Below are 25,131 nucleotides of genomic sequence, written 5' to 3'. Positions count from 1 at the left end.
CCAAACATCTCCCTGGGGCTGGGGAACTGGCGAGAGAACTGAATGCTGATCCACACCACACTGCTGGCTGGCTTTGCGACCTTGAGGACATCACCCCACCTCTGAACCCGTTTTCTTATCAATAAAATGGGAGGATCTGACTCGATCTGTGGTTTACAAACTTGACCTTTTGGAGCTCTAGGGTATCTGGGGTTTACTGGCTTTCCATGTTGTGATTCTGGGTGAGATTTCATCCAAAGAAAGATAGGGGGACACCATGTGGCTTCATTGCCTGCATCCCTCTGCGTAAAGGGTCACTGTGCCATGCTCATTATTGCATCCCCAGGGCCCGGACCAGAGTAGACCCTCAATAAATACTATATGGAAGGAAAGGAAAGAAGGGAGGGAGGAAAAATAGGTGAGAGGGATGATGAGAGTGTGCGTGGATAGAAGGAGAGATTGGAGGATGGATGGATGGAAGGAAGGATGGCAGAATGGATGTAGAGTGTATGTAGGTAAATCTTCAGTGAGAGTCTGAACAAGGACACCAGAACTGCACAGCATAAAATGAGTTGCTTCAGGCAGCAGAGCTCTCTGATGTTAGAACTCTATCACCAGAAGCTGGCTCACTACACTGGGGATTCCCACAAAGCCGGGCAGAGAAGGGGGGGTGGTTGAAGATTGGAGGAGGGGATTTGGCCCTGGGGGCCCATAAACACATCCCTTCGTGACCCGTGTCTGTTTCCCCATTCCCAGCAACGCCCTCCTCTGGAGCTGAGTTCAAGGGTTGAGGGCTGAGGATGGTGGACCCACCACGAGGTGCTCCTCCTCCTGCTTCAGTCGCCTCTCCTCCTCGGCCTTGATTGCCTCCTGCCTTTTAATCTCCTGCTCCTGTTCAAACCTGCTTGTCAGGTCCCTGGGCGGTTTGACAGCGTACTTCTTAGGTGGTGCCTTTTCCTCCTCCTTGACCATCTGTCACCCAACAAGAGAAAAAAGCATCAGCAGCCCTGAGTGGCCCGCCTGCACAGCTCCTCCTGGAGCCTGCTGGCTTTCTGACCCTGAACGTAGAAAGAGCCTCAGCTCCAGACCTGTGACCATGGGCCAGTCCTCCCACTTCCCTAACCACAGGCTCTTCTGTAAAAGTCACTGAGAATAATGAGAACATTTTCCCCAGGGTTATTCTGACAAGTAAAGACAGGAAAATGTCTGTATGAGCTGCCCATCTGGGTAGGAGCTCAGGAGATGCGATTTCCCCTCTTCATTCCCCATGGCCTAGACTAGCTACGATCTGGATCTGATCTAGAAAGTGGGGCAAATTGTCTGGAGTCAGATTTTCCAGATTTTGTCACTGCAGGATTTCATATGTTGACTTGAAGTGAGAGTTTACTGGGCTAGGAAAGAGAACAAAGCCTTTGTGTGTGTGTGTTTGTGTGTGTGTGTGTGTGCGCACGAGCACGCACGTGTATACAAATGTGTGCTAGGTGGCAAGAAAAATGTCCAGGGAAGGACACCACAGAGGCTGCATAAGGGGGCCTATTATGGTGGAGAAATAGTGAATCTCCATGGTTTAGAGTCAGACAGACTGGGCCTTAGCTCCCAGGTCCCCATTTACCAGCTATGTGACTTTGGTCACAAAAATTGTTTCGTCTCGACACACTCATCTGTAAAAGAGAAGTGATAATTCCTACCATGCAGCGCTATTGAGAGGGGCAACCAAGTCAATGGACATGTAAGTTGTTTATAGACCGGAATTCTCTCAGCACCCATTAGCTATTGATATCATTTTCATAATTAAAATTTTGGCTAAGAGGCCTGTATGTGAGTTCTCAGGCCTTTGGAGCCAAAAGCAGTGATGGAGCTTTTTTGTTCCATCTTTCTTGGGGAGGTGGCCCTGAGAGAGCAGGCAGGGCTCTCACCTGGTACCTCCCCCTCCTTCTCCACCAGACTGCAGCCCCGGGGGCCCCAGGTGCTCACGCAGGTGTAACACAGGTGCATGTGCATCATGCCAGATGCCCCAGGCCCCTGGATCCTCTGCCCTGAGCTGCAGACACCCACGGGGTCTTGACCCTGATCACAGAGTCCTGGAATCAATCCAGTTCATGAAAAGCATTTTCTGCCAGTAGTATGGCTATTTTCCAAATGCAAAGAGATGCTTTTATGATTCCCACAATTTAATTCACTTAAGAGTGTTGTGTTCACAGCAGCCTCAGTCATTATGGTACTCTCAGTTAACTGATATAAAAACACAACCACCCCCTGCTGGAGGGCTGGTGAATTTTGTACTGTTAAGAGGTCCTTTTTACCTGGGAGGGGAAAAAAAAAGAAGTAAACGTCTGTCTGTTTGTCTGCATTTTCCTTATATGAAAACGGCTGGATGGATTTTTATCAAATGCATAGGATAAATTTGGAAGAAGTTGGCTTAAGATATCAGCCATACGGCATTCACATATGCGGGGAACGCAGTAGCTGAAACTGAGTCACAACAAGGGGAGAGGAACAGCCAGTTGGAGAAATGGGCTGTGTGTATTAAGATGCCAGAGATGGAGAAATCATCTGTGGTTTGAAATACGAACTCCCGAAGGGCTGCCTGGCGATGGAGCCGGGGCAGGGGCGGAAGCGGCAGGGACAGGTGGCTTTAAGGATGGCGTGTCTTGCGCGGTGCTGAGGGCAGCACAAGCCCGGCCGTACCTCCTTGGGCTTCACGGTGAGTGGGCACACCTCCCGAGTCAGGTCCAGGTGGCACAGGTCCTGCGAGCCATAGCCGTAGACGCAGTAGGCATCGTAGCGGGCGCCGATGAGCATGGAGCAGAGCAGCGTGCTGAAGTCAAAGCAGTTCCCCTTCTGGTACTTGAGCACCGTGGTCGAGGAGTACAGGTAGGAGGGCTGGGCGCAGCGAGCTGGTCAGTATAGCCACCCCGTTGCCCCCACCTGCCCTCCCTGCTCAGCAAGGGCTGGGCGCCAGGGCCAGGGGGCCGGCTGGGCCCCAACAGGGCTTCTCCCCTTTGTCGGGTTAGGAAGCCTGCTAAGAATGGGCTGAAAACCACAGATCCCGTGTCCGTAAAGTGCAATCCAGGTTTGCCTATAATTGCAAGGGGCCATAGACTTCCTGATGGGAAAGACCATCTGGGATGTAGAAGCTTCTGGTCTGTTGCTCTCTGATTGGTCATTTTACGGTTTTATTCCAGAGTTACCCTCACCTTTTACCTCCATCCTTCTCTTCTCTCTGCTTCTCAGTTCTCCACTGTGTACACATCCCCATCTCCCTCCCTCCATTCTTAATGAGATTGAGCTGGTCAGAAGCCCAGAGATGTGATCTTGGACCATGGGCAGCAGGCCCTCCCCTCTCTCTCCTTTCCCACCTCCCAAAGTCCTGAAAGGAAGTCTCTGAAGGCAGAAAGAGGCAAAGGAGCCAAAGAGGTGGGAGCCCGGAGACCAGGCTTGCTGTGTGACCTCAGGCAAGTGGCTCTCTCTGCCCAGACAGACTCATGGGCTGTGTCCTGAGGCTGGCCAAGCCTCCTTCTCCCGACCTGCCTGGCTTCCCATCTCAGGCCTCATGGCAGCCCCAGGTGGTGCTTACCGGCTTGAGGGGGTCGGGCAAGGGCACCGCGGACAGGAAGTCTGAGACAAACTGGGCGCAGGTGTCCCAGTTGTAGAGCTCAGGGTAGGGCATCAGCGTGGGCCGGATGGTTGTGCTCACGAACTTCTGCAGAGGGAGAGACCACGGGCCCTGAGGGGAGCACTCCACCCGGGAGGAGACCATAATGCTCCCAGGAGGCCGGGGCCTCAGGGTGGGGTGGGGGGCGGCTCTCTGGCCTCAGGCTCCTCCTCGGTGCCTTGGGAGTTGGAGGAAGGGATCCCTCAAGGCCCTTCTCCCCAGATCTAAAATAAGCCTGTGCTGTCCGGGGTGCAGTGATGTGATCACCACGGCCCCACTTGGTGCCGCCAGACCTGCCCCACCTCCCCGATCCCGCAACAGCCCTGTGAGGCAGGTCCCGCTGACAGATGAGGAAGCCGAGGCTCTGCGAGGTGAGCTGACTTGCTCAGGTTCACAGTCAGTAGCAGAGCTGGGTCTGTCTTGGCCACCCTGGGGCTGGGGGCCAGGCCTCTGGGGTCTCCCTGTGAATTTGAGGAAGGCCCCACCTAAGGGGCAGCCCCGGTGCAGTCCCCGCTGATGGCTGCAGGGCAGATGCAGGCCTGGGGTCACCAGATCCAGAGAAGAGGGGACTAGGGATCTGGACGGGAATGGCTGAGCTTCAAATGCTGGCAGCTAACACCAGGGTGAAAAATCACCAGGTGGGCCAGGTAAAACAGTCTGTGAGTCCCTGTCAGCCCATGGGCTGCTGCTTTGCAACCCCTGGATTCATCCCCTGCCATTCCATCTACAGGTGGGGAAACTGAGGCCCAGAGAGACTCAGAGATGTGCCCTGGGTCACAGGGCGGGAAGGAAGGAGGCCAGCGCTTGGGTCCTGGCCCATTTTCTCTTATTTCTCGGCCTTTCCCTGCATAGGGCTGGCCTCGGGGGCCGGAGACCACACTGCGTGTCTGGCTGCCCCTTGGGTGGGGTGTGCAGGCTCCAAGCCACCACAGGCCCCCAGGGGTGACTCACACCGGGCCTGCTGGGGCCTGTGGACATTTGAGTTTACATGCTGCCCCTGAAATATAAGCTTTGACCCATGAGAGGTCTGTGCCTGGCCCACCTCCCTCCACCCTCTGCTCTCCAGCCCCCGGCCCTGCCCAGTCTTACAGGCACTTCGCACTCGTTCACTGGGTGCAGGAAGAGGGGCACGCGGTCCGGGCACAGGTGGCTGTACTGGCGGGAGAAGTTGTCTGCCACCTGCAGCAGGTGTTCCTCCTTGGGCGTGTTGCTTTGGTAGGAAAGGGGCAGCTTGGAGATGTCAATAGCGTCCTTGGTAAAAGTCCTGCGTCCGTAAGAGGGGTGGCATCAGTGTGCGTGAGGCTAGGCCTGGCGCACAGGGAGGCCTCCATCCACCTTAGCTGCCATTGGCTCTATCCCGTCCTCATTTAATCCTCACAACTACCTAGGAGGGAAGTATCATTCTTATCAGCTGCCCTTTTAAACAGATGAGGGAAATGAGGCACAGAGAGTTTGAGTGACTTGCCCAGGGTCACACAGCTAGGGAGGGCAGAGTGGGGACTTGGACCAGGCAGCCTGAGAGCACCGCCCTCACCCCTAACCACCTCCTTCTATGTCCTGGTCCTGCCTCCCAGCCCAGGTACCACTATTCTGCCCGGCTCTCCCGCTGCCCGGCCCTGGTCTGACTCTCACTGGGGCTGCTGGGCCAAAGCCCCCACCTTCCCCACCCCCGGCACTCACGAGGGCTTCTCCGGGATGGAGACCTCAATCTCCGACAGCTTCCTCTCCAGGTCTCTGAGCATCTCCTGCGTCATGATGGTTTCCTCCTTCCGCACCTCCATCGGCCTCATCATTTTCTCGCCCCTCTCGGCCCGCTCGGCCTCCTCCTCCTCCTCCACTTTCTCCTTCAGGACCTCCATTCTGGCGTGTCTCTGACTGTCTGGAGATGAGGTCTCTGGAGGAGGAATAAATGCACTCTGAGTGGCCGACTTCAGACCAGGAAGGAGCCACCAACACCACCCGTGTCCCTGGGCGGAGGTTTTAGGTGGTTTAGATCACGAAGGGAGGAGGCGAGTCCCTCCTAAACTTCCTTTCCACCGAGGAGAAAGTCTCCACGTGGTGCTAGCACACCTGTAACACCTTTCTGACATTTGCAAATTGCCCTTTAAATCCGACAACGCAGGTCACAGGCTGAGAACTATTGCCAGGGCAGGAGCAGGTAGCTCAGGCTTACTAACCTTGCTTTGTTTTTTGTATATTTATTCTGCCAGTGACCTTCTCTTTCTGGCAGGTGATGTTAATGCTGTATGGATAACTGTAGTATTATGAAGTTTCCTGTTAAATATATTTATGAAGTCCAGTAAGTTTAAATTTAAAGAAAATTATTCATAATAGTAAGGAAGAAAAAAAAAAAAGAGGTAACATCACCAAACTTGGAACAGAGAGAGGGCAAGAATGGGGCTGCCACTAAGGCACCTGGATAAGGGGCAGGTGGGAGTGACACAGCCTGCACTCTCCTGGCCAAGCCCTGTGTCAGCTCTCAGAGTGGAGGACCTTTGTGTGGCGGGACACACTGAAATACCAGATGTGCTTGTGTGCCCTAGGGAAGCCCTTTGCAGAGCCCAGCCTCACTATGGTGGACCAAAGATCCAGTCCCCTTGTAATTTCCGAAGTGATAAGAACACCAGACGCATCTTTTTTTCTATTGCGGCAACTCTGGGTGAGCCCCTGGATGGCTCCTGGATGGGGACATGTCACCAGAAAGACCAAGCCATGATTAGAAGCTTGGAATTTTAACACCCCCCCCCTGCCGCATCCTCCAGAGAGGAGAGAAGAGTGGAAATGGAGTTAATAATTGATCAAGCCTGTGTGAGGAAGCCTCCACAGAATCCCAATAGCAGGGGCTTCAGAGAGTTTCCAGGTTGGGAAGGTGACGTCCTGGGAGGAGGACACATCCCAACTCCACAGGGACAGAGGCTCCGGCACTCAGGGCCTTCCCGGACCTCTCCCTGTGTATCTCTTCATCTACCTGTCTATTTGTCTCCTCTACCATGTCCTTTAATAAACTGGTAAATGTAATTGTTTCCCTGAGTTCTGTGTGCCTCTCTAGCAAACTAACAGAACCCAAGGAGGGAGTCATGGGAACCCCCAAATGGTAGCCAAGCCGGACAGAAGTTGTGGGTAACCTGGGGACCGACTACTTGCCATTGGCATCTGAAGTGGGGTGGGAAGAGGCTTGTGGGACTAAGCCCTTAACCTGGGGGATCTGACGCTATCTCCAAGTAGATAGTATCAGAATTGAGTTCAGTTGTAGGACACCCAGTTGGTGTCATGGAGAATTGCTTGGTAGGGGAAAAACCTACACATTTGGTGACCAGAAGTGTCAGAAGTGAAGGGTTCTGTGTGAGTAGTAAAGGAGAAACACAGAAGGTGGGAGACTGAACTGAGTTTTTCCATTACAGACCCTATGAGGCAGATATAATTATAATACCCACTTTGCAGAGGAGAAAATCGAGGCCTAGAGAGGTTAAGTGCTCTGCCTGAGGTCACAGAGCAAGAAAGTAGCAGACTTGGGGTTTGAACCTGTATATTTCTGGCTCTGAAACCCATGCACTTAAGGGCCTAAGGAGATGGGAAAGTTCTAGAAGGGATGGTTTGTTGGAGGCAGGGTGAGTAAGGAAAGACATAGAAGGGGAGAAGGCCAAGGTGTCAGTGGGCAGAGGGGGACAGCCACTAAGATGGGCCCTGAGCCCAAGGTCACAGAACACCATCATCAGAGGTGGAGCTGGGCCAGAACCTGCAATATTTATTCCTTACACCTGGCTGCCTCATCAGCTACAGCGTGGTTTGGGGAAGGCAGTCCTGCTTTACAGTTTCCCCAACTCTGCCCAGAGGCTCTCCCCACCCACAGGCCCTTCCCTGCATCCCCCTCCCCAGCCGGAACCTCCTCCTCCCCATCTCTCTCTCTCTCACACACACACACACACACACACACACACACACACACACACACACACACACACACACACACACACGCTGAAAACTTCTCCAGAAAGTTTGGGGCTGAAAGCCCCCCAGACGGAAGAAGCCCCCTTACCACCAGCACCCACGCCCTCCCCCTGCCAGGCTGCCAGGCAGGGTCCAGCCACCCCAGACCCCTGCTCCCATCTCACCCCTCTGAGGACAGCCCGTACAATCTGTTAGCCCGTCTCCGTGGTGACATCTTTCAAGGCTGACGGCAGATCCTGGGAGAGGAGGCTTCTGGGAAATGTAGTCTTTTGTCACTACCCAGATCTGGGTCCAGAAGACCTACTGTGGCATGTCCCTCAGCCAGTGGCGGGCTGGAGCCAGCTTGTGCCAGCTTGCAAGAGCTGACTTTTAAAACTTCAGGAATGTTTGTGAGCTCATTGACAAACACAGCCATTATTAAAATTTAAATTATAAAAACGTATAAGTAAATTGATTATGTTAAAAACAAAGGTAATAAATACTCAAAACGCATCACTTCCTAATTATTTTACTGCATTTCATTATTATCTAAGCTCTTGAGGTTATTTACGCCTATTGTATCTTTACGACGAAAATATTATATAAGTGTGAACTACTCTGAATCTTCTTCCAACTTCAGTGATGTCATATTGATAGCTTAATATTGGCCGTGAGATTATTTACACCACAGAAATTGGCAAATGCTACAGACTAGGGCTTTTTCTCTCATCAGGTAGTTGTTAAACATTTACCAGGACACCACGGCTTCTGCTCCATGCATGGTCAATGTGGCCTTCATCAAAACAGATGGAAACCAGTGTGGGTCCTGGCACGGCTGCCTGTCATAGTGGACAGAGCCAGGCTGCCTGAGTCTTGGTTCTAGTACAGGCTGGACCGCTGGTTTAGTATATAACTCATGGGACAGAGAAAACTTATCCATTAGGTTAGTGGCCCATGAAAATGCTTAATTTTAAGTTATTTTAAATTCCAAAGAAAAAATGAATAGACTGATAATGAATATATAATTATGAATCCACCCAGGATTATATTTGTCTTTGTACCAATGCAGTCACAAAATATAATTTTTTCTGTTTTGTTTTTAAAGGAAAGGGCCCCCAAAACTTGTAATGCTGCCTTGTAGCGGGCAGCGGGGTCCAGAGAAATACTGCAGATGTCCTGACAAGGTTATATAGTTGCTGTTATTGGTGAAAATGTAGGAATCACCTCATTCTCAATAATAAAGAATAATTTTTTCTTCCGGCTGGAACATTACGTAGTCATGAAAAATAAAGTGTGAAGGATAAATTAGACCAAGGGAAATCTCCTGAGAAGGCATGTGGACATCAGTCCTGGAGTTCACCCTGGGATTACCTCTGTGGGGAATGCACCTGGGATGAGGCCAGGAAGGGAAGAGGAAAAGGCAAATGTGATATGTTAGGCTGGTGGAATGGCGCGTAGGCCTCATGGCCCCTTTTATCCCATGCAACACCTAATTTCCTTTGTAAAGTGATTTATTCCCCTTTACCCACTCCCATTCCCTGCCCACATAGACATCATTCTGATGCTCTCCCCACCCCCTCAAATGAGCATTCTTTGGCATACTCCTCGTGTTTTCAATTTGTGTTAATGATATTGTATTAATATCTCGTTTCTTACATTTTCACTAAGAACTGTGTCTTTAAGATCCACCCAAGTTGCTGTGTGTCCATGGACCCACAATAATTACCTCTCTACTCTCCCAGCAGTGGACACCCTGCTTTGCCACCAACTCCCATTATCCACAGATAATGCCACACATGTCATCGGTGGAGTCCCTTCTAGACCAGTAAATGTTTCTTTGGGGTAAATAACCAGGAGCGGGATGGTTGGCTCCGCAGCGGCACCTCACTTTTCTCCAGGCAGCGAAACCTACATGCTCCCCACCTCCCACAATGCATGAGGCAGCCTGGTACCCTTGCCCCCACCAGCAGCTGATATTCTCTCCCTTCCTGATGTTTGCCAGTTTCATAGAGGTACAATGAGATCTCGCTGTCATTTAACATGCCTCTCTCTGATTACTAATGATTTTAAATGTGTCTTCATGTGCTAATGTGTTAGTTTTAGGCGATTCCTCCTCTGAAATTGTCTTTTAAAACCTCAGCCCATTTTTCTTTATGGGGGAAGTATCTTGTTTGGATTGCAGGACTTCCAGATGTTAAGCCCTGGTTTCAGATGCTGCAAACACCTCCCTCCTTTCTGTCACATGTCTTCTAACATCGCCCATGGTGACCTTCATTAAACAGAAAACCTTAATTTTGATGTAATTAAATTTATCAGGTTTTGGTTTGATGATTTGTGCTTATGAATTTTTGTTTGAGAAATCCTTCCTTGCACTTAAGTCACAAAAATATTTTCCTATGTTAACTTTATAATTTTGCCATCCCATTTAGACCTTTACTCTGCCTGGAGCCCATCTCTGTATGAGGGGTTAAGTAGGGATTTTGTTTTATTTTTCCCCATACAATGAGCTAATTTTCCAATACCACCATCAGACCATTTGTCCCTTCTTTGTGATGTCACTCTTGTCGTGTACTAAGTCCCCCAGGTGTACACGAGTCTGCCGCTGAGCCCTCTGTTCTGTTCCACTGGTCTTGATGCCTATCCCTGCACAGACTCCATGGTGAATTTACCACTATGGCCTTGTAAAATCTTTATATCTGCAGGTCAGTTCTTCTTTCTATGTCCTCTTTCATTAAGGATGACTTAGTTATTTGAGGACTATATGCCTTAATATAAATTTTAGAATAAGATTTAGAAAGTCTAAAAATATCATTTAGAATGTTTACTGGAATCACATTGTATTCATAGATCAATTTGTGAAGAACTCTTATCTTTTGATATTAAGTTACCTCTCTGAAAGCACAGAGCAAGTAGGTCTTATTTCCTGTCTATTTGTTAGATTGTAATGGAAAAAATACTAGGAATGAAGAAATTGAGGCAGAACAGAGAGAACCAGGCAGGGAACCACGGTGAGGGGACACTCTTCCTGCAGCACACAGATGACCACTGCAACCCAGAGCCTGATAAAGTGTCAGCCAAGGCCAAGCTCTGGCTTAGTCACATTCACGCTGGGCCAGGTGGGCAGCCGTCTTAGCCAGTATCTCATTTAATCATCAGTCCTGTCGGGCAGCTACTGCCATCCCTGCTTTACAGATTCAGTAAGTGGGGAATTGGCCCAAGGCAAAGAATTTGGACCAGGCAGGCTGACCTCAGAGTCCATGCTCTTAACCATGGCGCTCTCCACCTCCCAGGCTGCTCTTGTGACGCTTCAGTGACAGGGGAACCCCGTCTATCCACGCTGGACCTTGGGGTGTATTTTTGCCACAGCCCTCCCTGGCCTTAGCATGTGCTCCACTTGGCACTTGGAGCCACTTTTGCAGTGACTTCAGGCAATGAGGGACCCCAGCCCCTCTGCCCCTGCCTGGCCCTGTGGTGGAGAGCCAGGCAGAGAAAAGGACATCCCTACTATTAGCTACGCTCCCCGTCTGCCCTCCGCATCTGCACCTGGAAACGCAGCCCATCGGGCGCTTGTTGTTCTGTTGGTCAGACATCCCACTGAGCACGTCTTAATGAGAAAGCAAGGAAGAAGCAAGAAAAAGCCACCACCCAGGATTCCCCTTGAGACTCGGGGGTCAGGGATGAGGTGATAATTCTTAAACCCATGGAGACCCCAGCTCTAGTGTTGGCCCAGCTTGCAGGGTGGTCTTGGGTGGGTCCCGGGGCCTCTCTCGGCCTCCATTTCGTCCTCCCCACCCAGGGCTGGTCCACTTGGCAGAGCTGTACAAGGAATCTGGAAGGGAGCTTTAAACTTCACACCCTCCTAGGTTACAAACAGGTTGCAGAAGCTCACAATCTGCTTTACACCCAGGTTTTCTTTAAGCCAAGGGGGGTTCTCAGGGAGCAAACTAACTCCTGCTGACTTAGTGCTGGGCACTTTACTTTTGTCACCTCACTTAATGCTCTCAGGACAAGGCAAGGACTCAATGAGCCCCATCTTACATAGGGTGAAACTGAGGTTCAGAGAGGTGAGGTGACAGGCCCAGGGTCACACAGGCCCTAAGCAGCAGAGCTAGGATTTGAACCCAGGCCTGTCAGACACTGGAGCACTGTTCTTTCTGAGGACAGGTTAGTAACCCTGGGACTTTGGGGTAAGGTTGCTGAGACCTTCAGGGTGAGAAACAGTTGTTTGTGAAGATAAGCCCCGAAACCTACCAAGTTTGTCCACAAAAACTGATAATGTGGCTCAACTGTCGCAATGTCCACACTCTAAGATTTCCCTTCCGGGAACACAGTGACTTGCATAAACCAAGGGTCCCGGGCCTCCTTTCTTTCATCTGTTTGCTGGGTGGGAGGAGGGAGAAGGGGAATCCAGCCCAGGGCATCTGGGGGGAAGAGGCAGGCTTCTCACCTGTAGAAAGTGCTTGACCATCTGCAAAGCACACTGGGAAGGGCGGGGTTGGGGGAGGGAGGGCGAGCTGTCCCAGTAGTAAGTTAGGGCTGAAGTGCGAGGTGGCTGTATGGGGAGGGGGACGGATACCAGTGCCCTGCCCTCCTGGTTGGGCCAGGCCAGGGGCCAGTGTGTCTCTGCATCTGTCCGTCTCTCTCCTTTTGTTTTCTTTCTTTGTGGCAGTTCATCTGTTAATTCTTTCTCTCTCCCTATGTCTCTCCATCTCTCTATCTCTGTATCTCTACTTCTGTCTCTACTGCGTCTGCCTCTTTTTTGCTTGCTACTGAGGAAACCAGTGGTTTCGAAAGCAGGCCCAGCCACTGGAAACGACAGACCCAGCTGGGTCTGGCCTGAGGCACTCCCCTGGCTCAGGGCCCTGTCAGGCTGGTGCCAAACTCACACCTCCATCGAGGGCCAACTAATATTTATTCAGGGCCTGCCAAACGTGTCAGGCTCGGGCTGGGCTGAACCGGTGAGCGAGCAAAGCTGTCAAAGTGCCCGCCTGCTCTATAGGAGCTCAGACTTCAGAAGAAATGCCCACCCTCTCTCTGCTCAGCCCACACCCCCCGGCCCCCGGCCCTGGCTCCTCAGCCCTCAGATGTGCAGAGCCCTGGGGACCATATGCCCTCCACTCCCGCCACCCCACCCTCCCCTCCCCTCCCCTCCCCCGAGACAGCAGATCAGAAGTCAGGTCACCGCGGGGCAGGCCAGAGTGGGGACTGGGGGCTTGCTTGAGGTATCCCACCTACTGAGTAAGTGGCATTCTTTGATATTCGGTGTCCCCAACACTTGGAGGGCTGGCAGCCCCCGGAACGGTAGGGGGTCTTCCATGAGGATGGGCCCTGGTGAGAGTGGCTGAGCCCAGGGGCAGCCTGGGTGGGAGGACCAAACCCCACCCCCCGACCGTGGCAACAAACCTCCAGTCCATAACTGCCCCAGTGCCTGAGGGGACGGTGGCCCTGAGGGCCCCCCAGGTGCCCGGCCAGACGGTGGAGTTGTGGGAGGGCGGTGACAAGGGGAAGGAAGGGAGGGGAGCGGCTGGGGACTCCTTCAAGAGGCCGGCCAACGACAGACTTCCTTATTTGGGCTCAGGCCCTTCCTGAGACGAGAAGGCCGCTTTGCTCTGAAGGCAGGGGGTGGGCGTGCTGGCAGGGGTCTCAGGAGTACAGGGACTTGAGACTCCTGCCATCCTGGATCTGTGAACGCTCAGACCCATAGATGTATCTGGATAAGACCTTTGAGGCCACATGGTCCAACCTGGTTCCCATCCCCTTGCTCCCCAGTCCCATTGTACAGAGAAGGGCACTGAGGCCCAGAAGGAAGCAGGGAGCACCTCTTCCCTCCCACCAAGGTCACACAGCAAATCAGAGCTGAGTCCAGAGTGCAGGCCAGCCCCGGCCTGGCCACACGGCAGCCCGCTATTCATGAGACACGGTGAGGGCCTGGTCAGCCCGGGCAGTGCCGGAAGACGAGGTCATGGTGCTCTGGCTTGGGAAGTAGAGAACAACAAACCAGCAGAAGATGAAGACACCTGTCAGGGAGGAGAGGGCCTCAGTGAGCCTGGGGAGGGGCCTGGGCTGGCGGCCACCCAGAGGAGAAATCGCTCCACTGTAAAAGTTCAAGAATGGAGGGACTTCCCTGGTGGCACAGTGGTTAAGAATCCGCCTGCCAATTCAGGGGACGTGGGTTCGAGCCCTGATCTGGGAAGATCCCACATGCCACGGAGCAACTGAGCCCATGAGCCACAACTAACTGAGCCTGCGGGCCTAGAGCCCGTGCTCCATAACGAGAGAAGCCACCACAATGAGAAGCCCGCGCACCGCAAGGAAGAGTAGCCCCCGCTCACCGCAACTAGAGAAAGCCCGCGCGCAGCAACGAAGACCCAACGCAGCCAAAAATAAAATAAAATAAATAAACTTATTAAAAAAAAAAGTTCAAGAATGTATAGAAAAATCAGACAAAAAATGAAACCTACTCCTGAAAAAGAACCAAATAGATAACTTGAGAATGAAAACCAGAGTCCTCGAAATAAAATCTATACACACAGCTATCTCATAAAAGAAAGACCGAAATGAAGGAATTTTCAGACATGCAAAACAACTACCACTGCCCCTCTTATAGAGGATTATTACAGGATGTGCTTCAGCAAGAAGAAAAGGGAAGATGTGAGGTATGAAAATTGTAGTAAGTACAGAAATTGATAAAAAAGTAAAAATCTTTGTGTTTCTTTAAAAGAAATTTAGAACTAAAACCCTACACAACAATAAAAAATATTGAGAAGAGTTCAAGGGCAGTTAAAGTGTGCTGAGGGCTCTGTTTGGGAAGAAGAGAGAAATACTGAGTTACACTCAGTTGAAAAAACTCAGTGCGGTGAAGTGTTCAGACTTAACTATGATGGGTAACCTCAGAAAGAATAATGACATAATCCACAGTTTCAAGGTGCATCCCTCTCCAAGCCGTAACCCCTGGGAATTTTCAGATGTGGACTCATAATTCTTCATCTGGGGACAGTCTCCGGTGGCCTAATAATAATGACTTCTGCTGTTGTTAACATAGTTCCCACATATTGAAGGCCTCCTGTATTACACACACACATTATCTCAGTTATTCATCATGAAATCTGGTGAGAAAAGTACTGGAATTATCCCAGCTGTACAGGTGACTGGATCAGAGGAGCTGAGTGACTTGCTGGGGTGGTGAGTGGAGGTGGGGTTTGAACCCAGGTCTGCTTGTCCCCAGTGCTGCCAACCATGGTGCCATGTAGTCTTGTGAAGCACTGGGAGCCAGCCCTGTCCTTGTGGGCTTTGCACCTGCTGGATCTAGGACCCCTTGGTTCCTAGTGCCTCCTCTGGATGGGATGAGACTGTGAGTCAAAGCACACACCTGTCATTCCTCTCTTGGCTGTTTCCCTCACAGTCAGGCTGTGATGCTTCTTTCAGTTGTGTGTATGAAACAGGGGTATGAGGAGCAAAGAGGACAGGTGCGGGCAGGGAAACCGTGTCCCACATGCACCCTGGGCGCCTGCCCCTTTGCTGGGTATCAGAGAAAGAACCCGGCGGGGGCAGGGAGCAGACGTAGCAAGCATTTCCTCCACTAACCATTTGCTTCCTGCCTTCACAGCCCCTTAGAGACTCTGTTCGTGTCACGTGGCCTTCACATCACATGATCTCGCCCTCCTGGTCACAGATGATTGGACCAGAGATGGGCACCTGACCCAAGATGGCCCAGTCAGATCCTTGACTCTCCTAAGAACATGGAAGAGACTGAAGCAGACCGTGGTCACTAGACTTGGAAGGTCACACAGGGATGAGGGGGCCATATTGGGCAGCCAGTCGGGGGCCATGGGTAGGAATGGGCCAGTGGAGAGAAGAATGAAGAAGTTTCCACAGAGAGAAGGTGAGAGACTACGTGTGACACCAGAGAAAAAGATGGGGAAAGTATCTGCTTTGGTTTTGGTGGCTTTTCCTGACCCTGCTACCAGCTCCCATGAGGTCAGCCAGCCTTCCTGCCCTGGGGTCCTTGGGAGAGCCTTGGATATTTAAAATCGGTACCCTTGATTTGAGCGAGCCTGAGTAGAATCCTGTTTCTTGCCATCTACCCCCTCCCCCCAAAGCCCCCCAACACCTCCCTGGCCCAGGAGCCTCACCTTGCAGAGAGGTGAACAGTGCAAAGACATAGGTGGTGGACAGGCCTAGGGGTGTGAGGATGGCCAGCCCCCAGGTCACGCCCACCAGGCTCGAGAGGCCCAGCAGGGTGAGGACCCCCTTCCAGTGCTGCCCCTTCTCCTTGCCCGCTGTGGCACTCGACAGAGTGAAGATCTTCAAGGCCACCAGGCCCAGGACCACGGCGCTGAAGAGGAAGGTGATGAGGAAATAGCCGTGGACAGTGACGTAGAGGGCAGAGGTGGCAGTTTTCTCACAGAACCAGCACCTGGAGGAGGCGGATGGCCGTCAGGACCACAGGAAGGCTCCTGAGAGCAAGCCCTGGGCTGTCTCCCTGCCTGATCTTCCCTGACCAAAAAGGTGCCTTCTCCCATCTCCACCCATCCGTTCCCCACTCTCCCGGGGGAGGGGCTGTCACAAGGCTCCAGGCTGCTGTCTCTTTAGACCAGTGAGTGTAAAAGGCCAGTTCTGTCCCAAAGACATGTTTCGTTCACCCCACATTATGTTGTAAGAAAAAAAAAAATGGAATTAATGACCACCTTTTAAAAGTGAAATGTTTGGCATAAACATCCAAAATTTTTTTTTTTTTTTTTTGGCCACGCCACACAGCGTATGGGATCTTAATTCCCTGAACAGGGATTGAACCCAGGCCCTGGTAGTGAAAGTGCCAAGTCCTAACCATTGGACCGCCAGGGAATTCCTTAAACATCCAGATTTCTTCTTCTCTTATAAAACCATACAGCTGGCAGCTCTGTGGATGCCCTCCTGAGGGACAGTAGTCAGCTGCCCATTAGACTGGCATGTGATCGCCAGTCTGTCGCTGTGCCCACCCAGGCCGCTGCATGTACTTATGTTCCCTGCCTGGCCCCTGGGGCCCTGCATTTGAGGCCCTGGGGACAGGACCAAGGCCCCACTAGCTCTTCTTAGCACAGAACCATGGGCCTCAGGCAGGTATCCTGGGAGAGGCTCAGCTCAGCTCCCCTGTTCCCTGCACTGCAGGAGTGAAGGTCCAAAAGAGCATGTGGATCAGCCCCCCATTGTACAGATGAGGAGACCGAGGCTCTGGAAGGGGACAGGCTTGCCCAAGGTCACACAGCTACTCAGAGACAGAGTCTGGATAGAATCAGGGCTGCTGCAAATATTGGGCAGGTTGTGCCCTGCACAAGGGCACCTGGCTGGGGGGCAGGTGGGGGCTGAAATCCAACTCACCCTCCACTCGCCAGGCTGAGCACCTGGCATGGCAGGTCAGAGGGATGGGGGGGGTACCTTTTAAATTTGTCCAAAGGTGCTATGTAGGCTGTGGTGACCCAGGCTAGAGCAAGGCGTCCTGCCTCCTGGTCCGGTTCTCTCTCCTTCTCACCCCCTCTCTCACTGTACTTCCTCTCTCCGGGCCTCAGTTTACCCTTGCAGGCCGTGAGCTAGCTGGATCTGAGGATCCTTTGCCTTGACTTACTCGTCTCTCTTCCCAGGATCCCCTCCTCCCCCCACCTCCACCTCCTTCTGGTCCCCAGGACCCTGAGACCACCCCAGCTTCCACAGCCCGCACTCACAGCTCCAACGTGGTGGTGTTCTTCTTGTCACGGATGGCATAGGGGCCATAGCTGTTGGCGCTCCCTGTGCCGATGACTATTAGGGCAGGCAGGCCTGGGGGCAAGGGGAAGAGGAGGTATGGCATTGCTGGGGCTCCCTTGGCACGTCCTCCTCCAAATCCCCCTCCAGCTGTCCATCCCTCGAGCTCTGAGCCAATCAAAGAGGGAGCTGCCCCTCCCCTGCCCCAGGCTGGTCCCCTTCCTGCCTCTTCCAGAGTCAGCCATGCCCTCTGCCTGGCCAAGCGGCACCTACCCCAGCCCACGAGGCTCAGCTTCAGGAAGTAGTGCCCGACGTAGGTGTTAAAGACCTTGATGACGAGCAGGTAGAGGTGGAAGGCTTCCAGGCCCATCCAGGTGAAGGCACAGAGCAGGAAGTAGTGGAAGACGGCCCCCCGGGCCCAACAGGCAGCATCGGACCCCTTCAGGCCATGCCCCACGTTGATGAAGAAGGCCAGATTCAGGAGAAATAAGCTGACGCTCAAGGCCACGTGGATCTTGGGGGCGTCTTCAAACTTGAACCTCTGCCGGGAAAACCTGGGGCAAGAAGGGCCAGTGAGAGGCTGCAAGGGGGCACCCAGGCCTCTCCATCTGACCACCTCTGTTCCACCCCTGCCAGCAACCAGAGTGTGAGAACATTCCAGTTCAAGTCCACGAGCCCTCTCATGACCCGTAGGGCCCTATGGATTCTGGATCCTGTTGGCTTCATCCCTTGACTCCATGCTTGAGCCAAATTACCTAATTTGCAATTCCCTAAATGCATTCTGCTTCTCTACGCCTCCCGGACTTTGCCCACACTCTTCCCTCTGCTCTCAATGCCTTTCCCTGCTTCACCTTCAAAATCCCCCTTGGGTGTTTCTTTCTGGGACGGCTGTCTCTGAATGTCACTTATCCCAGGCCTATTTGGAAGCTTCCCAGCAGTGAGCGCGGTGTAACTCTCCACCCACCCCTTATTTCCATCTCTCCCCAGGCTTTGACCTGGGGCCTCACACAATAAGCAGGAGGAAGCCCTGCGTTGGTTGAGTGAGTGGACAGACGTGGGCGTGGATGCATGAAGCCTAGAACTGAGTAGGGAGGGTGAGGCTCAGAGAGGAACAGGGACCCAGAGTCACAGCGCAGGGCAGGGGCTCCGGACTCCCAGTCCAGGGCTTCTTCCCAGGGCTCACTTCCCCCTCCGTGGAGTTCCCACTGCCAATTCCTAGCAAATCAGCTCCAAAGGACTCTCAGTGGAGGGATGGGAGCTCAGGGCTGCCCGGAGTGGGCATGAGGGATAATGTCCACCTCACCTGAGATGCCAGGCCCCACCCTTGGGAGATGTCGACAGTGCCTCCTGGCGCTCCAAGCCCGTCTCACAGGGACCAGCAGTGCAGCCAGCTGACAAGTCATGCTCAGCTTATTGCAGATGGATGCTCGGCTTATGAGGCCAGGGCTTGGGGGATGGGGGCAGAGGGGGCACCACTTACACTCACAGTTCGGTCCGAGATGGAGTGGGTGGGGCTGGTGGGGGCCTCAGCCCAGGGCCAACCAGTGCCAGCATGTGCAGGAAGGCAGTGGGAGGGCCCCAGACTGGGAGTCAGGAGACCAAGGGCTGCTCCAGGCCCGTCATGGGTCGGGAGGCCAGCCGTGGGGCTGCTCCCACAGGCTCCTTCAGGCTGGCCGTTCCTGCGGGTCCCTCAGCCACGGCCGGGGCCTGGGCACAGGCTGCAGGAGCCTCTGGTGTTTCTGCTCCTCCTTCTTCCAGAAACAGTCCCAGGTTTCCCTGGGGAGCACCCTTTCCCACTCTCAGCCATGCGCTCTCAAACCCAAGGGCAGGCACTTGGGCGGCCTGACCAGTCAGTGTAATTCATCCTTTCATCACAGTGGCGTGTTCAGTCATGGGCACATGGTCTAAGTTAGACCAGTATAACTCAACTCTGGTATACATAGGATAAAACTGCACAGACATATACACACACACACACAGGACATGCACAGGGTCAGCTTCCTTGGTGTATGACCTCTGCAGGGCCCTGCAACCAGAAGGGCCCTATGCTTATTTTAATGCTCTGCTGTCACCATCTTGAAATTCTTAATAATTTTTGAGCAAGGGGTTACATATTTTCATTTTGGACTGGGCCCTACAAATGATATAGCCAGTCCTGTGTGCGTGTGTGAACACACACACAACTGAGTGCATGTGGAAAATGGTGAAAACTGAATGAGCTCTGCAGTCTTGTTAGCAGTGCTGTAACAATGTCAATTTCCTGGTTTTATATTGTACTACAGTTATAGAAAATGTCATCACTGAGGAAAGCTGGATGAAGGAACCATGGGACTCTAGGTACTATTTTTGCAAGTTCCTGTTAGTCTATAATTATTTCAAAATAAAATTTTTAAAATTTATATATTTATGTATTTTTATTTTCGGCTGCATTGGGTCTTTGCAGCTGCGCGTGGGCTTTCTCTAGTTGCAGAGAGCAGGGGCTACTCTTTGTTGTGGTGCGCAGGCTTCTCATTGCGGTGGCTTCCCTTGTTACGGAGCATGGGCTCTAGGTGTGCGGGCTTCAGTAGTTGTGGCATGAGGGCTCAGTAGTTGTGGCTCTTGGGCTCTAGAGTGCAGGCTCAGTAGCTGTGGGGCACGGGCTTAGTTGCTCCGCGGCATGTGGGATCCTCCCAAACCAGGGCTCGAACCCGTGTCCCCTGCGTTGGCAGGCGGATTCCTAACCACTGTACCATCAGAGAAGTCCAATAAAGTTTTTTTAGAAACTTCAATTCTGGGCCTTAGTTTAGAATATTAGCTGTCCAGGCAGCTAAGAAGCTATGATGCAAGCCTGGGGATCCCCAAGGCCCCTGAGGATGGAGAAGTTGCCTGACATGACTGACAAAGGAGAAAGCAAAGTTTTGAGAATCAGAGGGACACCAAGTCCTGGAGACATCTTTTGAGCCCCTGGATCCAACATCACCTGAAGTGAACTCACCTTGGGCTTTTCAATTCTGTGAACCACACATTACCTATTATGTTTAAGCCAACTTGAGTTGAGTTTCTGCCACTTGTAACTGAAATAGCCAGACACATTTCAACCTCCAATCCCATTTTATAGATGAGGAAACGGAGGTTTGGAGAAAATATCAGTATAATGCTGCATGACTAACACTACCCTGCTGGTTTCTACCCTGCCCTGCTGCCGCTCTTGAGGGCAGGACGGAGATGTGGGGTGGGGATGGGGTGACCCACCTCAGGACAGCGTAGAGGACAATGGTGAAGGCCAGGAAGATCATGGAGGTTCCGCAGCCAGCCTGGGAAATGCGTGTGAGGGCCTTTACGGTGACTTGGTCCAAGACCGGCCTCTGTGGATGATCCCCCCAAATAAGAATCCTATCAGTTGGAGACCAGGCCCAGACACCCCAAAGGCCTGGCCCCTGCCAGGCAGCCTCCTCCCTGGGCCGGGAGCCTTGGCACTTCCAGAATTGCTAGGACGGCGGAGGGGGGGCGGGTGGTGTGCCATTACCAGCAGCAGGGCGAAGAAGGTCAGGTGGTCACAGCGGCAGATAGTCCTATTGACTCCGAACTCTGTGGAGCAGCCCTTGGAAGACCAGTCTCCTGATGACCCTGGGGAGGAGGAGAGGGAGCCTAGGGGAGGGGACGGGAATATAAGGAAGCAGAGGGGAGGGGAGGGCAGGGAAAGGGAAGAGAGGGGTCCAGAGAGGAAAGAAAGAGGGGAGGGGCCCTGCGGTTGGAGTCCTGTCCCCTAAGGAGCCCTTACCCTCCACCCATCTTACCCAGGGAAGATCCTCCAGGCCCTACCTTTAGTCACGTCCCAGAATACACAGCTGAGGGTCACGTTCTGAAACCAGAGATTGGGAGTCAGGGGCGAGGCAGGGGAAGTTGGGAGAGGGGAGAGGAGGGTAGGACGGGGACGGGGAGAGGACAGTGTGCTCTGGGTCTCAGCACATGCACACGTTAGGTAGAAGCAAGTCTCAGCCTGTGGTCACACAGGAACGCGAAGCGTTTGATGTATCCTGGGTCAGCGTGTCGGGGGTGTGGAGAGGCGTGGGGCTGTGGCTGGCAGGGGCGCATGTCTGCAGGTGCATGCCTTTAGGGGAGCGTGTGTGTGGGCAGCCGTACGTGTGCAGGTGTGTTTGCCAGGTCCCCTGGGCACCTCTGTGAGCACAGGAGTGGAGGGTGTCTGGGAGGCATGTGGATACATGTGTGCACAGGGTAGGCATGTGTCCATGGGCACAATTGGTGTCTGGTCCTATTGGCTTCTCCCAGGTGGATGTGGGAGCGTGGGGTGTGCAGAGTCCGTGTGTGTCTGCCCACATGCCCAGGGGTGCCCACCCACATGTCTGCCCCTCAGGAGCTGCCAGGCCAGGGTGGGGGACTCACAGGAGGCTGGTGCTGGTGGGAGAAGGTGATCTCCAAAGGCTCAGCCAGGCCGGTGACATTTATATGACCCAAACTCAAGCCCACCACGTGATTGTTCAACACGCTGCTGCCGTCCCCTAGGCTGAGCCGGGGGCCCTGTGGAGGGACATGGGTGAGGCCAGGCTGCACAAGGGGCTGCCCCAACCCAACCCTGGTCAGGGCTCCTGGGAGCCTCTAGGGCTTGTGGCCCTCGCCTGGAGGGCAAAGTCTGGGGCCGGGGGACCAGGGGGCAGGGAGTCACGGATGACCTTCTTCCTGCTGCTCCCTGTACTCTGCTCCAGCTGGGCCAGGGCGGGCCCTACACTCCAGGCCAAGCGGCCGCAAAGCCATGTACCTGATGGCTCTCCGTTGCTGGTCTCCAGGCCTCCCCCGCCCTCTTAACTGGAGTGCAGGGTTAGAAGGAAGATCAGCCGGGAAACGGAGGGCAGTGGTGCCTACAGGTGGGGAGCACCTGCCCACACCAGCACTCAGGGATACACATGTCCCCATGGGAGTGGAGACACACCTCTGGGGACATAACTGGTACAAATTTGCAAGGGCCTGGGTGCACTCGCTCATGTGAACATGGTCACACCAGCACACATGATTACGTGCGCACCAGGAATAAGGAAGGAGATGCATGTTTGTGCATGCACAGGGACACACAGGGGACATGAACACACTTGGGATACACATACAGGAGTCCAAGGGCACAGGTGTGGGCAGTCCAAACAGCTGAGCGTGAATAACCAGCGTGAGCCTGCGGTCCACAGACCCTAGAGACGGGGGTCTGGGATGGCCTCGGCTGCTTTAGGAACGTTCCAGAGGCTCCTCACTTCCTCCATCCCCATCGGGTCCCTCAGCAAAGGCTCCAGAGAGGGCCAGCATGTCCTGGGTAACCAAGCATTGAGCCTCAGCCACCCTGAGCCTCTCCTCACCTTGAAGACATTCCCCGAACCAACGTCCAGGATGGTTATGGCCAACCGAACCATTGGCCTGCTGCCCTGAAAGGATTCAAAAAGGCTCCTGGGCAGCCGGACTCTGTCAGGGTGCTGGTGCTCGTCCTCTGTCACCTGCTTCGGAACCTGCAACCACAGACCCAGCCGCTCTGTCTTTCCCTGAGGAGCCCAGCCCCCAACACAGGTCCTGCCCGCCCCCCCCCCAACTAGATGGAAGGAGAAACAGGCATGCTGGGTGGTGGGGCAGCACTGAGGACCGAGGACAGCTCTGAGAGGCAGGACACCTGGGGGCACGGTCCAAGCTCTGCTCTGTCCAGGCTGTGAGCCCCTGGCCAAATCACAGCCCTTGTGGAGCCTCGGTTTTCCCAATATGGAGAATGGAGCCAGTAAGATGCCCGCATGGCCACCCATCAGGCTGAAAGTGGGCTGTGAAGGGGCGACACCTGGACAGGTCAGTTTGCAAGTGTGAGGGAGGGTCAGTTGTGGTGCTTTTGGTCAGGGTCCTGACCCCCATTGTGCTGACATATGGCTATGGTGACAGTGTCTATTTTCCAACTCAGGGATAAATGGAAAGCATAAGGCCATCAGGAAGGGAGACAGCAAGGGCCGAGAGGGAGGACACAAGAATTCACACTGAATGTGATATCCAGCCCCGCCCAACAACAACACATTTTGTAAAAGCTAAGAATGGTCAAAATACTAAAATAAATTTTACTGGTAGTTGCCAAGCGTGTTTTGTTCATTCTCTGACCTCATTGCTCCCCTGGGGCTGCAGCCTGGTCCCACCTGGTCCTGCCTCAAAAGCATCCCTTGGGCATTGGAACAGGGGGCACTAAGTGTTGTAGCCGAGAGCCTCAACTTTCTGCTTCCCAGTCCAGAACCTTGTCAAAAGGACACGTGGGTGATTTCACAGGCTGGTTTATACCCCACGCAGAGGGCTCAGCTGCTGGGGTGACGTGATAAAGGGTTGAGAAAGGCCCCGTCCATCTTCCATCTCCCCTTCTCCAGGCAGACCTAAAATCCCTCCATGATAGACCACTTCCCTGCTGCCCGAACTTCCACCCTCAGCTTTATGCCTTAAGGGAGGCTGTGCCCTCGCTGCACCAAGCATTCCCTGTGAGTTATCTCATTTGCTTCCTCTGACAACCTTGAAAGTAGGCAATATCATCCCCACTTTACAGATGGGGAAACCGAGGCTCAGAAAAGTTAGGTAATTTGCCCAAGATCACAATAGCTGGTAAGGGGCGGAACTGGGATTTGAATCCAGACCTACATAAACCCAGAGTCTGCCCGTTAACCCTTTGCAGCGCCTCTACAAGTGCCTTTACCTGGTTTCTAATGTGCCCCTGGTGGAAGAGTTCATGGGAACCTCAGACTTTGGAGGAGCCTTCGAGCTCATTTTACAGATGAGGACTCGGGGGCCCAGAGAGGGGAGGGGATTTCCTGGAGGACACCTAATCAGGTGGTGGGAAGTCCAGGGCTAGAACCCTGACTCTCGATTCGGTGATCTTCTGAAGGTCTCATCCTAGCACCCTAGGTAATATATTACCAGGATCCACTCAACCAATTAACTCACCAGCACCCATTAACCAGGTGGCAGAGAACTACCAAACGGGACATGGGAAGGATAACTATTGATGCACCAAGCACAGACCATGACTCTCTCAGAAAAATATGCCTGAGGAAAGTAGGACCAGGACCGGCCAGTGGGGATGGGGGAAGCCTTCACCTGAGAGGGGGTCAGAGAGAAGTGCAGGTCTTCTGAGATGCTGGTGCTGATGTTCTTGACAAGAGCCGTCAAAAAACCCATATTCACTGTCTCTGTCAGACTCTCCTCCGCCAGATGGATCTCATAGTTCAGCCAGTATCTACAAGGGAAGATAGGGTCTTGCAGGCTGAGTTACCCACTCACCTGGTCCACTCACCTGGATGACGGGAGGAGAGATACCGTGCGCAGCGATCATCAGGCTCCTGGTGTAGGAGGGGTGACCCAGAATATCAAAGGGAAGACCCTAGGATGCTGCAGGAGAAGAGGGGTGGCACGGGAGTGATTCATGCTGGTTCTGAGGGATTCCGGCCAGTGGCCCCTCTGAGTATTTTATGTATTTCTCTTTTTCGTAACAAAATACATTACAATGTAAAGTTTGTCATTTTAACCATTTTAAAGTGTGCAATTCAATGGCATTAAATACATTCACAATGTGTGAAACCATCTTTGCTATCTAGTTCCAGAACATGACCATCACCTCAAAAGGAAACCCTGAACCCGTTAAGCAGTTACTCTTCCCCCAGCCTCTGGCAACCACTAATCTATGAATTTGCCTATTCTGGATATTTCATATAAATGGAATTATATGATATCTGGTCTTTTGTGTCTGGCTTCTTTCACTTAGCATGTTTTCAAGGTTTATCTATGTTGTAGCATGTATACGTATTTCATTCCTTTATACGGATGAATAATATTCCTTTGTATGCATATACCGTATTTTGTTT

The 25,131-nt window shown here is 53.0% G+C and overlaps 1 protein-coding gene across 12 annotated transcripts in view; it reads right to left on the bottom strand.

The window, feature by feature from the left end:
• Nucleotides 1-25,131, bottom strand: part of LOC118884683 (dynein regulatory complex subunit 7) — a 50,277-nt gene that overhangs the window by 12,524 nt on the left and 12,622 nt on the right. For 7 of the 12 annotated variants that reach the window (XR_005017345.1, XM_036832438.1, XM_036832443.1 and 4 more), the window contains 14 exons: nt 24,368-24,506; nt 22,618-22,764; nt 21,662-21,796; nt 21,080-21,119; nt 20,784-20,905; nt 20,510-20,622; nt 17,552-17,832; nt 17,260-17,353; nt 15,694-15,977; nt 5,315-5,528; nt 4,724-4,898; nt 3,557-3,682; nt 2,668-2,862; nt 793-951 (listed from right to left, as the gene is read on the bottom strand). Coding sequence is in view for 11 of the 12 variants with exons in the window: in XM_036832438.1 (XP_036688333.1) it covers nt 793-951; nt 2,668-2,862; nt 3,557-3,682; nt 4,724-4,898; nt 5,315-5,528; nt 15,694-15,977; nt 17,260-17,353; nt 17,552-17,832; nt 20,510-20,622; nt 20,784-20,905; nt 21,080-21,119; nt 21,662-21,796; nt 22,618-22,764; nt 24,368-24,506 (2,224 nt within the window). In the remaining variant the exon portion in view is untranslated. Of the gene's footprint in view, nt 1-792; nt 952-2,667; nt 2,863-3,556; nt 3,683-4,723; nt 4,899-5,314; nt 5,529-5,811; nt 5,834-7,746; nt 7,992-12,746; nt 13,579-15,693; nt 15,978-17,259; nt 17,354-17,551; nt 17,833-20,509; nt 20,623-20,783; nt 20,906-21,079; nt 21,120-21,661; nt 21,797-22,617; nt 22,765-24,367; nt 24,507-25,131 lie in introns of those variants that run through there. The other 5 variants (XM_036832439.1, XM_036832448.1, XM_036832446.1 and 2 more) reach the window with 5 other exon arrangements.

Source organism: Balaenoptera musculus, chromosome 19, assembly GCF_009873245.2.
Source record: "Balaenoptera musculus isolate JJ_BM4_2016_0621 chromosome 19, mBalMus1.pri.v3, whole genome shotgun sequence".
Classification (NCBI taxonomy): Eukaryota; Metazoa; Chordata; class Mammalia; order Artiodactyla; family Balaenopteridae; genus Balaenoptera; species Balaenoptera musculus.
The sequence above is the reverse complement of the archived record's forward strand: the minus strand, read 5'-3'. Positions and strand labels throughout refer to the sequence as shown.